General features: G+C 53.7%; 2 protein-coding genes across 8 annotated transcripts; both read right to left on the reverse strand.

Annotated features, from left to right (window-relative positions):
- Positions 1 to 653: 653 nt before the first annotated feature.
- LOC136371299 (uncharacterized) lies at positions 654 to 2,358 on the reverse strand. Its single transcript, XM_066335336.1, has 3 exons — positions 1,789 to 2,358; positions 1,268 to 1,609; positions 654 to 1,200 (listed from the first exon to the last, which is right to left on the reverse strand). Exons 1-3 carry the CDS (start codon positions 2,356 to 2,358, stop codon positions 1,003 to 1,005), a joined length of 1,110 nt encoding a protein of 369 aa, XP_066191433.1. The 3' UTR covers positions 654 to 1,002.
- Positions 2,359 to 4,864: 2,506 nt separating this feature from the next.
- MEAF6 (MYST/Esa1 associated factor 6) lies at positions 4,865 to 11,465 on the reverse strand. Of its 7 annotated transcripts, XR_010745322.1 has the most exons (9): positions 11,315 to 11,465; positions 11,083 to 11,198; positions 10,910 to 10,997; positions 10,418 to 10,463; positions 9,695 to 9,887; positions 6,868 to 6,897; positions 6,707 to 6,764; positions 6,072 to 6,105; positions 4,865 to 5,617 (listed from the first exon to the last, which is right to left on the reverse strand). XR_010745322.1 is itself a non-coding variant. In XM_066335328.1 (8 exons), exons 1-8 carry the CDS (start codon positions 11,408 to 11,410, stop codon positions 5,609 to 5,611), a joined length of 612 nt encoding a protein of 203 aa, XP_066191425.1. In that variant the 5' UTR covers positions 11,411 to 11,465; the 3' UTR covers positions 4,865 to 5,608. The 7 variants fall into 7 exon arrangements, 5 of the variants coding, with proteins under 5 accessions (XP_066191425.1, XP_066191427.1, XP_066191428.1 ...); XR_010745323.1 differs by lacking the exon at positions 6,868 to 6,897; XM_066335328.1 differs by lacking the exon at positions 6,707 to 6,764.
- Positions 11,466 to 13,312: the final 1,847 nt, after the last annotated feature.

Below are 13,312 nucleotides of genomic sequence, written 5' to 3' on the forward strand. Positions count from 1 at the left end.
TATTTGTGTTGCATCAGTTCCCTGCATGTGGGAGCTGCCCGGGCACGTTGGCAGGACAGATCCCTGCCTGCAGCTGGAGCCTGGCCCCAGCCCCTGCTGCGGGTGGGCGCTGCTCCCTGCTCTGCTCTGCTCATCCTGTCCCCCTCCCCAAAGGGCTGGGGGCTGCTGCAGGGCGCTGGTGCAGCTGTCCCAGCTCTGCTGGACAAAGACCAGGCAGACACAAGCATGGAGAGCAGCTGCCTGTATTGAAGGGTGGGAGCCTGGGGCAGGCGGGGCAGCCCTCAGCCCTGCTCCCTGCGGGGCTGCAGCTCCTGGGCCCGGCTGTTCTGGCCAGTGAGGGCCGTGCCTGGGGCTGCCCCGGATGTCTCAAGGGTTGTGACATGAGCAGCTGTGGGAGAGGATGGCTCTGGCCAGTCAGGAAGTCAGTGGGTGAGTTTTGCAATCCGTCACCCCAGTGCAAGGTGGCTGAAGCCGGTGCTGACCAGACTCCTTGTTCCGGGAACCTCCCGAAGAGCAGCAGAGCAGGAGGATGCTCCTGTGGGGCACACTCAGCCCTGTGATGTGTCCTGGGGCAGCCCCAGGGCCAGTGGCTTGTCCTGACCTGCCTCCAGCTGGTTCCTGCTCCTGGGAAATGGCTGCATTCTGCTGGATGGAGGCACATACAGGGAGACATCTGGGACTGCACCAGCCTGGCCTGTGTCCTGCAGGGCCTGGGCAGGGAGGAGTGTGGGGATCCTTCCTGGTTTGCTGAGGCCCTGCTCACACCTTCACTTATATTTTCTGCCTGTCAGGTTGGATGGAGCCACGTGGTTGCCGAGGTGTCTCCATCCACTGGTGTCCTGGAAAAGAGCAAAGGAGAGAGAGGGGGACACCAGTGGGAGTACCAGGAGCTGGTGGGAACAGATGCAGAGAACTGGGAGCCTTTCCCAGCACCTACCTCTCTGGGCTGCCCAGTGCCCAGCTGGGAGCTGGTGCATTGCCCATATTGCCCATTAGCAGAGATCAGCACATTGTCCCCAGCGCTGGTGGCAGGTCCAGCACAGCATCCCCTCCCCAGATACTGAGTCCCTGTGCCCCCCACAATTCCCAGCCCTTACCTGCTGGACTCTCTCCCTCACTCCCACTGGCACTTTGGTCCTCTGCTTCCCCCAGCAGCTCGGGGCTGTCAGCACTGTTCCACTGCCACGGCAGCTCCTGCAGCTGCAGCAGGCTGTGAGGGTCTGGGCTGTGGGAGGGGACAGAGGGCTGGCACCCCCGGGGGACTCACCCTTTGGCGCAGGCTTTGCTGCTCCCTCAGCAGCTCCAGGAACCGGCTGCTCCACAGAAGCTTCTCAGCCCCCAGCTCGGTGCAGAGGAAGCGGACATCGGCCTCCAGAGCGTCCAGCCTCCCCAGCACGGCCTCGCTGCCATCGCCACGCCGCTGCTGCCCCACCGCTGCCCTGGCACCACAGCTCAGCTCCTGCCAACCCCCACGGCACCTGCCAGCCCCTGGGACACCCCTGGGCCACCCCTGGGACAGGGACCCACCTGTGTGTCCAGGTTCCCACGTGGAATCTGAATCCGCATCCTCCTCGCTCCCCTCCAGTCTAAGCTGCAGGGCTGTGCCGAGCTGGAAGCCGACACGGCCACTGGGGACTCACAGCTCCGTGGGCAGCTGAGCCCAGATGGCACCAACCCTGTCTGGGGAACCCCCCTGGTGCCACCCCACCCAGCTGGCCGTGTGGCCGGGCTCAGTGACACGGGGGTTGGCCAGCACCGCGGTGTTTCCCAGCGGGGGCGTTTAGTTACCTCCTCGGTGACCTGGAAGGCGCCATCCCAGCAGCTCTTGTAGCACATCAGCAGGACCTGGGGGACAGGACGGCTCACCCCTGCCCTGCCGAACGCAGGGCCTGGAGCGCTGTCCCCGCGTCCCCAGGGCTCTTGCTGGGCACAGCCACACAGCGCCTTGAGCCAAACCAGCCCCCGGGCCGAGGCTCCTGCAGCCGGGTGCCGTGGTGACGGCTCCCCCGCCCTCCAGCAGCCCAGCTGCAACAACCCCCAGCCCGCAGCAGCAGTAGTGCAGCCAATGCACCCAGCAGCACCCCTGCACGGCTGCAACAACCCCCAGCCCGCTGCGGTGCAGCGATTGCACCCAGCAGCACCCCGTCCCTGCCCTGGCTCCGGCCACACGCCGCGTTTGGAGCCGGCACAGGAGCCTGGATGTCCCTGGGGAAGGGGCTGTGCGGTACCGACCCAGGCCAGGCTCCAGAGCCCCCGCAGCCCCCGCAGCGCCGTCCCGCAGAGCGACAGCAGCCAGCAGCCCCCGGCGCGCAGGACGCGCCGCCAGCAGCGCTCGGGCGGGGCGCGCCGCCGGCCCATGGCACCTGCGGGCCGGGACACACGGCTCAGAGCCCCGGGTAAACCCTGCCTCCGCGCACTAAAGGAGGGGTGCCGGGGTCTGTCCGGGCTCGCTGTGAGCCAGGACAGCGAGAGGGAACCGGAGCGTGTGCGGGGCCGGAGCCCCGCGCCCCCTTACCCAGCCGTGCCCCTCGGCCGCCGGATGAACTCCTGCCTAATCCTCTTGGTGACGAGGCTGTGCAGGGATTAGCGGCTCCCTAACGCTCCACCTTTGGGGTCCATAAGGACGGTTGAGAAAAATGGGCCAGGAGACCTGCTCCCTTAAAAAGGCCTTTATTGAATTTTCAGCTCTTTAAGGGGAGTCTCGAGGGGTCGCCTGCGCCGCCGCCGCTCCCTAGCTCTCGGGTCGCCGCTGAGGAGGAGGTCCAAGGCGAATCTGCTGCTCTCGCCGCAGAGTCGGGATTCCTGCCTCACGGGAGTACCCAGGAAGTCACTTGGCTCGCGTCGTCTAGGGGTGTTACTTTTGTCCTTCGCTCTTTAGGTCATGGCGAGGAGATAAAGACTGCGCTAGGCATCATGGTAGTCTTCTGATTTGTCTTCTGATTTTCATATTAGGCGGGGGCAACAGTGTGACGAGCAGGCAGGGGAGCATTAGGCGTGGTCAGCAGTTTGACGAGCAGGCAGGGGAGCATTAGGCGTGGTCAGCAGTTTGACGAGCAGGCAGGGGAGCAGCGGAGGCCTAGCCCGACGGAAAGACAGGAAGGATCCAGGAAAAAGGGGTATGTAACTTGGAATACAAGACTGAGGGACTTACAAACTGGGAAAAACAGGGTGTTGGGAAAAATGGGGGGGACAAACATTCTTAACAGCTGATACAATTCCTTCAAATAACAGGTTTAGCATGGCTTTAACATATTAACTTATGCGTAACAACAACCCAACAGGAGTTTTCTGGATTTTGTTTATCTCAACGGTGGTTGCTCTTCAACGCTTTTCTTTGCTCAGGATTTATTTTTCACAAGCAAAGGACTCTAGACGTATTTCTAACCACTACTTTTAGCTTTAATTAGCAGTCAGGTAAAGCCCGTGCAGCTCCCTGTGACTCCTGTGCCCAGGCACTGGCCATCCTGGGGGTCTTTAGTCACTATGGCCCTTTAGGAAGTAAAACAGAAGTGTTCAGAAGTCAAATGGAAGTTGTAGGCACAACTGCTGCAGTCAGGACCGAGCAGGGAAGAGCTGATCTTTGATTTAATCAAGTGTTTGCCGTTTCTCTTTGTGCCCCGATCAATGTGCCCCCCTCAGGCCGCTGCCATCAGACATCGACCTGGGCAGAACAGGCTGTCCCCTCCTCCGGTGACAAACACAGCCAGAGGCACGAATGGCTGCATTTCCCCACTGTCCCTGCAGCACCGCAGTGTGTCACAGGGAAGGTTGAGCTGACCCTGCCACACAACCTGCCTGCACACGGGCTCTGAGCTGCTTCTCCAAAATGTTCTGCCCAAAAATGTCTGTCAGCTTTCCTCGAGGTCAGAGGTGCAGCAGAGACTTCAGCCTCTGAAGTCCAGGTGCTCCAGCCACCCCTGCTTGGAGCAGCAGAACTGTTTTCACACTGAGGCCAGGGAATCAAAACCATCAATGGAGAGAATTCTTTTTTCCAGAACTATGCAGGAGCAAGGCCTTGCAGTTTATGTTTCCTAGATCTTCCACCCCCCTGTACTTAAACTCTGTGACTTAAAGCACAGAAGTAGGCCAGCTTTGCAGCTTGGCCTTTAAGCTGCTCTGTCTTGATCCTCCCGTGGAGAAGCAGCCGCCAGTCCCCGAGCAGAGGCAGAGCTCCCTGCAGGATAAGCCAGTTCCCTCTGGGAACAAACACGGAGCTGCCTTGATCCCCAGATCAGACACAGCCCAGAGAATTCTGCTCCTGTGCACTCCCAGTGCCTGGAGAGAGCTGAGGAAGACCCCAAACCCCAAGGGAGGAGGTGCAGCAGAACAAATGCACCCTCGGCTGTCCCAAGGGCTGTGCACGCTCGGGGGACTCAGTGACAGCCCTGTCCCACGGCCCCTCTCCCAAGGCCCCTTTCCCACGTCTCCCTGCAGCAGCAGGGGTTACACAAACACATCCCAGCACTGATAACCAAGGCAGCTCCCCACGCTGAGGGAAGCAAAGCTCAGTGCAACAGCAACACCAAGATTCTGACCTGGCTGCTGTGAGAAGCACCCGGCCCTCACTCCTCTGTCCTGCTCCGGGCACAATCCAGCTGCCTCACCCCTGACCTTAAGCAATGTGCCCACACCAGCAGAACGACGGACATCCCAGTCCTGCCCTGCTGCTGGATCAGCCAAACACAACCTGAGGTCAGAGCTGGCACTCCCTGCAGAACTTAGTTACAGCTGCCCCGAGGAGAGAAAGCACCAAGAGAACCTCCCATGGGCCAAGGGACAAGGAACAGCTCCAGTGCCAAAGGGGAAGAATTCCAGCAAAGTCCCCATAAAGCAGGTGGACATTAAAAAGCACCAGGAGTCTAAGTTTGCTCTGAATAAACCATGAGAAGAGACAAACATGGAACTTTTATTGTTTATGTACAAATGACAGAAGTTTGTATTAAAAAGAGAACCCACCCAAAGTCAGCCACAGCAAAGCGCTGCCTCTGAGCTCTGGCCCTTCCTGCACCTAATGCACTGAGGAATATTGGGAGATGGTGTTTAATGTGAAAGTAAGAGAAAAGGGTTAAACTACCCCCTTCTCTGCTTGAGTAAGAATCAAAAGAGCTGCTCCACAAAATGAAGAACCTTCCACTACACGGACTAAACAAAGAAACCCAAAGTCAACTTGTAACTATACACTTCAGCTTTTAAAAAAGCCCAACAAAACCAACGAAATAAAACGAAAACTAAGTAACAAACCTGCAGAGCTAAATATCAGCAACAAAAGTAATCTAAGTCTCACAACATGGATGGGAAACACTGAATCCTATCCCAGTTCCAGTGGAAAAGGAAATGCCTCTCTGAGGGTCTGCAGGTGAGGGGGGGCAGCAGTATCAGCCATTTCAGGAAGTTCCCGACCAAGGTGGAAGCACAGAACGGTCAGGAATTTTTTGTCTTCCTGCAACTCAGGTGATTTAAAAATGATGCAACGGACACGATCCAGGATTTCCTCCCCCCATCCAAGTCCCTCAGAGTGAGTCACTCCTGCTGCAGCTGCCATCCTGCTTCAGGGCTTCTCAGTGGGGAGTCACAGACCTAAATCCCAGCAGCATCAGCACTGATGGCTCTAGTAGTCCTGCAGAGAAAGGACAGCACATGCACGTTAACACATTCCCACCTCCGATTCTGCTCTCGGAGCTGGGGGGTCTCGGTCCTCTCTCATCTCACACACCACTAGCTGCAGGCAAAACAGATCTTTTTCTTGTAGCTAAACATCAAAAAGGACCCTTCCAACCTTGAGTATCAACTCAAACCAGATGCTTTGGATGCTCCAGACCATGACAACAGGATGCAAAGCAGCTTTTTTCATGAGAAGCACACAGGAGTTAGCTGTGACCCGGGCTCAGAACAGCCCACCTGGGCTCAGCTGCTGTCACAGCCAGGGGACAATGCTGACCTCACGCTGTGACTCCTTCAACCATGACAATAAGAACTCAAATGACAGCAGCAGCAGGAGGGTTTTTAAAGCTTGCGTGTCAGCCAGCCCCTCCAGTGAACAATGAAAACACAGACAGAGCACGGATACTTACGGCTCTTGGCTTTTTGTTTAACTTGAGATCAATCCTGTGGTTGGAAAGACAAGAGAAACGTCCATGTCAATACCTGACCCAACACCAGAGTTACTGCACAGGGCACAGCTACGACAGAGACTACAGTTAATCCATCCATTCCCAACTGGCTGAGCCAGGGCTGTTCCCAGGGTTACTGGGCATGAGAGCAGCAGAGGAGACTCGAGGTATTACTTGCCAAAAAGCAGATTCCATCCACTCCCAGACAGAGTTAATCAAGGGGCACAATCAATCACAGGGCACTTAGGCAGGTGAACAAAGGGAACTAGGCATGCTCCATATTAATTTAATCTGCCAGAGGTGTAACTATGCCACAGGTAATTAGCCAGACATAGTGTGAGAGTTATTTACTTGGATAGAGAGAGGAGTTAGGATGACAGGGATTATATGAGCCAAAGTTACTGAGTTTAGCACATTTTTCCACAAGGAAATATCCAAGTCTATACTTATCTCCTTAAGCAGCAAAGCCAAAAGAATCAGTTTTTAAACTAAGTTTTAAAGTTAAAAAAGTTTTATCTATTTAAATATGAAAACAGAAAGGTAAAGAAGAGTGAAGTTAATTTATAATTTGCCGAAGTTATTAAATAAAATGTTACCTCCATCACGCTTTTCTGTTTTTAAAAAAAACTTCCCAGCCTAACCTAATATACATACCTACAATTAAACAGATAAACTAGGGGTTAGCGAGGTCTCAAAAGGCACATCGGTGTCTACACACTAACAACACAGCACAAGTACTAATTCAAGTCAAACTTACTCAAAGTCATAATCAAACATGCCAGACGGGCTGAGGGGCAGCATTTGAAAGGAAGAAAGCAATAGAAATTAATATACTAATGAATTAAATCAATTAATTGATTAGCCACCCTAGCGAGATTGCTAAAAAAAATAAAATGAAATAAATAATAAAGCCAGTGTTCAAACACCATCCAGTTCTTCAGATATCTTAACCAGGAGTGGACACAAAAAGCACTCTGGGTTGGCAATCCAGAGTCCCCCTCCCCACTGGATTTCTGGGGACAAGAGGTGTTAGCAGAGAGGTGGGCTTGGTTTACACAGGGGATTTTAGGAGCTGAAAGAGGAGCCAGACCCAGACAGGGCAGAGCTCAGGGGCAGGAGAGGAACCCGAGGGCTTGGAAAACCAAAGTGAGGGGTGAGGAAGCAGGGTGGGCTTAGGGAGCTGGGGAAGGGGCTGGGCTGCCAGGGCGAGGCAAAGCTGCTTCAGGCAGAGGTGACACAGAACTCGGTGCCCAACCCTGCACTGGGCTGCTCTCCCCACGGCCCCAGTGCTGCTGGCCCTGCAGTGGTGGCCAGGGACGTTTGGCCACAGCTGATCCATTTGGTGACTGTCCCACCCCCTGACACAAGTGGCACAGCACAGCCTCCAGACACAGCTCTGCCCACAGCTGACACGGGCGGGGAAGGACTGACCATTCCAGGACTGCACTGCCAAGAGGAAACAGCACTGAGTTTCCTCATGTTAGCCATGAAAACAGCCGAGCACACCGAAAATATCCGCCCTGGCCTTGCTGTGGTGTGGCACAGAGGGAGCAGAGGGACAGCACAACCTCTGCAGCCACACCTGAGGCTCTGTGTGCACCTGAAGCCAAAGGTCCCCAGCTCCCCACACGGGACCCCCAGCGAGGCTGTGCTCCTGCAGGGTCCTTTCCCAGCACCTCCTGGTTCTCCAGCAATGGGGGAGTGAAACCCAGAGTCGTGCTGGCAAATGGAAGAGCTTCTGAATAAAGAGAAAAGCCAACAATTTCTTTTTATTTTTCTCTTTTTCATGCCAGAGCCCTCAGGGGACAGACCCACAGGTCTGGCTGGAGCACCTGGATCACTGCACAATCAGGGACTGGGTTGTTGCTGGGGTGCTTTTAGCCTAAATATACTTGAGAATTGTTTGGTCTTGTCTGCCAAAATTTAGGGGATAGTCAGTAACAGCAATCACATTTTTAACAGAGCTTTTATTACAGACAAATTTAATTATCTTTTTATCTTTTTTTTTAAGTCTCTACCTGGCCCTGCTAAGCATTACAAACAGTCAGTTCCTGCCTCACTGAGCCCCTTGGAGTGTCTGACAGGACCTGGGAACACAGAAGCTGCCACAGGTGAGCAGGGCAGGGCTCCTCTGTCCAACAGCCTGGCCTGGCAGCAGCAGCCAAAGCTGCAGAGGGGGAATGTGAGGGAACCCAGAGCCACACAACCTGTTGGGGGGCAGCTTCCCCCCAGCTCCAGCCCCCAAAGTCCAGGTCATGGACCGGAGCAAAGGGATTTATGTCACTTCCAGCACCTGCCCTGCACCCCACTATGTTGTTGGCCATGGTTTGTCCAGGGAGAATATTTTATAATTTGTTTGAAATGGCAGTTTTCTTAAGCTGTACTTCAGTTTTACAGGTTGTTTCTCTGGACTTGTTCACAGATGTAGTTTCTCGTGTTATTCCTGAACTTCTTCCAAATATCTACAGGCAAAAAAAGAGATTTGAACTTCTTTGGGTTCCCAGCTCATGAGGAACCAAAGGGACATCCAGTCCTTTCAGATATTTGCCCAATTCAGGCTGCTGTAGGAAGGACATTCTGACCTTAGAAATGAAGACATGCTAATGACTCAACACTTAATGAAGGCAAAAAAAGGAGTTAAGCGTTTTTCAAGCATTGTACCTACCTCGTGTCCCCACCCCAACTGTCCCCAGCCCGCCTTGTAAACTTTTACCACTTTAAACTCTTTCTCTAATTGCATGGCAGGTCCCTTAAAGAGTAGAGCCTGTCCCTAGGCAGAGCCAACAGCTCAGAGCCAGCACAGACACTAGAGAGTTTTAAAAGCTCCATTATTTCTATTAAATCCTTAAGCCCCAGCTTCAGCAATCCTTCCAGAGGGGCACAGCTCTGCAGGGTCTCCTCTCCGTGGTTTTCCTCCCCCAGGGCCTGACTCACAGGCACTGGCCCTGCCAGCAGCCTGGGCTGAGGGCACAGGCACCAGCTCACTGCCCTCATTACGCCTCAGGGGCAGAGCTGGACACGTAAATCCAACCAGAAAAGAGTTCAAGGAATCTGTTTCACATGAATTTCAGGTCACTTTAATAACAAACACTCTGAGGTGAAGGTGACACAGCAACTCCTCTATGCCAGCACTGAGACTCGGCTGGGATGTGAGAGCTGGAAGGGGCTGCAGTGGAAATCCAGATACTGGGAGTATCCAAAACCCCAAAAACATTCCCATAGGCTTTCCATCCAAAGAAATCACTAACATTCCTGTCCTACTGGGCTCTGCAGAAACCAAGCAGCAAGCTCAGGAGGCCAGGACCTGCTGGAAGGAATAAGCTTTCTCCTGGAGAGATGGGAGTGCTGGGGAAGCTGCCCAGAAGCACAGCTGTGCCACAGCTGGACTGAGCACCCTGTGCTGTTTGTTCAACTTCCTCAGCACTTTCCCCTCCTCTTCCAAAACCAGGAAAACCACCCAAAAACTGACCCCAGCTGCCCATTATTCCTACGTGTTACTGGTTCCCCTCAGGCAATAAATTCAATCCAGCCCCAGCCAACTGTCCAGGTGTGGCTGTGGTGAGCAGGCTGCTGGTCCCACTGACCTGTGTCTGTTTTTGTTCTTTCTCTTTTTGTGGCTGCTGTGGTGGCTCCCAGAGGAAGTGGAGGAAGCTGCTTTCTGAGGCTTCACACCCTGCACGGAGCCATCCAGCTCTTCAGCATCCTCCTGGTTGGGCTCATTCTCCTGGTTGTGGAAGTCTGGAGAAGTGTCACTCTCTGTGCCACTGCCTGGCTCCCCTAGAGCAGGACAAACCCGGGTGAGCACCAAGGTGAGGTGCCCTGGCACAGCCCTGAGTGGGAGAAACAACCCCAGAAGAGCAGCAGAAACACCTGAGCCCTGCAGCCCAGGTGATTCCTGTGGATCACAGAGCCCTGGAAACAACTCTGCAGCATGGACAGGAAGCTGCTTCTCAGCACTGAGGAACCACATCCCATTTGGTGCTGACCACAAAAACTTTTTTTTCAGTATCCTGGAGGTGAGTGGTCCCTCCCCACATCTCCTGTGGCTGACACATCTACAGTGACGCAGTGCTTCAGCTTGTCCAGCCTCTTCCTCCAAAGAACACCAAATTTCCATCCCTTTTACACACAACAAACCCCTGCTGAGTGTGAAAGGAACTTGGGAAGTCAACAGCTGGGAGCAGTCAGACACAGGGACTGGAACAGGAGCCCGAGCCCAGCCCAGATCTGGAAGGCTGAGACAGGGCTGAATGGTGGGGAGAGTGTAATTCTCCCCAAATTCAGAGAAAAATGACAAAGACACTTACGCTTCTCAATGAGCTGGTCCTGGACTCCAGCTAATGCACTGACAGCCTGGAAAACCAAAGGGGATGTCAAGCCAAGCAGGGATTTACTTCCCAGTGCTCAAAGCACGGAGGCCAGCTCACACAGACACATCCCTCTGAAGTGCCCCATGTGTCACCAGGGCTCTGGGGCAGAGACAAGCCAGGGGACAGCAGTGACACCAGTGACAGGCATCCTCCCACTCCCCGGGCACCCGGGAAAGGGGCTCTGGAAGAGGCTGGGATGGGGATGCTTAGGGCAGGGAGCCAGGGCAGGTACAGCACCTCCAATGGGGAAATCGTTCTGCAGGTGATCACGGCAGGACTGAGGCACCAAGGGACGGGGATGGGATGGGGATAAAACAGGAACAGGAACAAGGAAAGGGATGGGAATGGAGACAGGGATAAGGAGAGGGGTGGGTACAGAGATGGTTATGGGGTCAGGGCTCATCCCCCTGTGCCCATCCCGGCACTCACCGCTGCCGAGGTGACCGAGGACTTGCTGAAGAGCCTCTCGGCCTCCTTGAACTTGCGGTTCCTCCGGTCGTTTTTGCTGTTGGAGTTCCTGCAAGAGAGACAGGCGGGATGGCGGGGCCGGGCGGGCCGGGCCGGGCCGAGCCGGGCAGCTGGGCAGCGCCTCCGCCACTCACTTCTGGTTGGTGAGATAGCGATCCCAGCCGCGGATGATGTTCCCGTACATTTGCGTGTCCTCCAGGTAGCTGCCCTCGAAGGCGTAGATCTGCCGCTCCAGGTTTGCCAGCGTCTCCTGCCGGGAACACCGCCGCGCATGGAGCAGGCCCGAGCCGCTCCGGCCCCGCCGCTCCCTCCCCCGGGCCGCTCGGCCGCCACCCGGACCGCACCGAACCCTTCCCCGGAGCTCACCGCCAGCTCCTGTTTGCGTTTCACCAGCTCGGCGAGCTCCCGGCGGGTGTCCGGGATCTGAGGCGGCCCGCCGGCCTTGGCGTGCAGCGCGGCCATGGCGGCGCGGCCTGCGCGGGGCGGGGCGGCGCCGCGGCCGCTGGGGGCGCTGCTGAGGCGGCGCCGGGCCCGAGCCGGGAGCGCGGGAATGGGGAGCGGGACTCGGGAATGGCTGGGGAGCGTTAATGGTTTGGGTATTCTGTGATCGGGACTCGGGAATGGCTGGGGAGCGTTAATGGTTTGGGTATTCTGTGATCGGGACACGGTAATGGCTGAATAATGTTAATGGTTTGGGTATTCTGTGATCGGGACTCGGGAATGGCTGGGGAGCGTTAATGGTTTGGGTATTCTGTGATCGGGACTCGGGAATGGCTGGGGAGCGTTAACGGTTTGAGTATTCTGTGATTGGGACTCGGGAATGGCTGGGGAGCGTTAATGGTTTGGGTATTCTGTGATTGGGACTCGGGAATGGCTGGGGAGCGTTAACGGTTTGGGTATTCTGTGATCGGGACTCGGGAATGGCTGGGGAGCGTTAATGGTTTGGGTATTCTGTGATTGGGACTCGGGAATGGCTGAATAATGTTAATGGTTTGGGTATTCCGTGATTGGGACACGGTAATGGCTGAGGAACGTTAATGATTTCAGTGTTCTGTGATTGGGACACGGTAATGACTGAATAATGGAATGATCTGGGTATTCTGTGATTGGGACTCGGGAATGGCTGAGGAACATTAATGGTTTGGGTATTCTGTGATTGGGATACCTTAATGACTGAATAATGGAATGATCTGGGTATTCTGTGATTGGGCCAGCACTAATACCTCAATAACTTTAATGATTTGGGTATTCTGTGATTGGGCCAGCATTAATACCTCAATAACTTTATTGATTTGGGTATTCTGTGATTGGGACACGTTAGTGACTGAATAATCTAATGATTTGGGTATTCTGTGATTGGGCCAGCATTAATACCTCAATATATTACTTTAATGATTTCGGTATTCTGTGATTGGGATACCTTAATGACTGAATAATGTAATGATCTGGGTATTCTGTGACTGGGATACGTTAATGACTGAATAATCTAGTGATTTGGGCATTCTGTGATTGGGACACGTTAATGACTGAATAATGTAATGATTTGGGTATTCTGTGATTGTGCCAGCATTAATACCTCAATATATTACTTTAATGATTTCGGTATTCTGTGATTGGGACACGTTAATGACTGAATTATCTAATGATTCGGGTATTCTGTGATTGGGCCAGCATTAATACCTCAATAACTTTAATGATTTCGGTATTCTGTGATTGGGATACGTTAATGACTGAATAATGTAATGATTTGGGCATTCTGTGATTGGGACACATTAATGACTGAGTAATGTAATGATTTCGGTATTCTGTGATTGTGCCAGCATTAATAACTCAGTAACTTTAATGATTCCAGTATTCTGTGATTCTGCCAGTCCTAGTGACTTCAGTATTCTGTGATTTTGCCAGCCTTAATACCTCAATCACCTGATGATTTCACTATCCCGTGATTATGCCAGCCTTAACGATTTCAGTATTCCGAGATTCTGCCAGTCTTAAGTATTTCAGTGTTCTGTGATTCTTCCAGCCTTAGTAACTCAATAACCTTAATGATTTCAATATTCTGTGATTCTGTCAGTCTTGATAACTCAACAACCTAATGATTTCAGTATTCCGTGATTCTACCATTCTCAAGGATTTAAATATTCTGCGATGCTCCAGTCTTAAGGATTTCAATATTCTGATCCTGCCAGCCTTAAGGATTTTAATATTGTGTGGTTCTGCTGCCTCTGATGATTTCAGTATTCTGTGATGGTACCAATCTTCTGTGATTCTGCCAGCCTTGGTAACTCAGAGATCCCGTGATTCTGCGGTCTTCAGGATTCCCCCTGAAAGGAATGAGGGATTTGTCTTTACAAACCAACTGTG

The sequence above is a fragment of the Sylvia atricapilla genome, chromosome 24, assembly GCF_009819655.1.
Source record: "Sylvia atricapilla isolate bSylAtr1 chromosome 24, bSylAtr1.pri, whole genome shotgun sequence".
NCBI lineage: Eukaryota > Metazoa > Chordata > Aves > Passeriformes > Sylviidae > Sylvia > Sylvia atricapilla.

Coding starts and splice junctions, on each gene's coding strand:
- LOC136371299 (XM_066335336.1), bottom strand. CDS start 2,358: ATGGGCCGGCGGCGCGCCCCGCCCGAGCGCTGCTGGCGGCGCGTCCTG. Junction 1,610..1,788: donor CCTTCCAGGTCACCGAGGAG/GTAACTAAACGC, acceptor GTCGGCTTCCAG/CTCGGCACAGCCCTGCAGCT. Junction 1,201..1,267: donor AGCAAAGCCTGCGCCAAAGG/GTGAGTCCCCCG, acceptor AGCCTGCTGCAG/CTGCAGGAGCTGCCGTGGCA.
- MEAF6 (XM_066335327.1), bottom strand. CDS start 11,410: ATGGCCGCGCTGCACGCCAAGGCCGGCGGGCCGCCTCAGATCCCGGAC. Junction 11,199..11,314: donor AACGCAAACAGGAGCTGGCG/GTGAGCTCCGGG, acceptor TGTTCCCGGCAG/GAGACGCTGGCAAACCTGGA. Junction 10,464..10,909: donor CCTCGGTCACCTCGGCAGCG/GTGAGTGCCGGG, acceptor TTGGTTTTCCAG/GCTGTCAGTGCATTAGCTGG.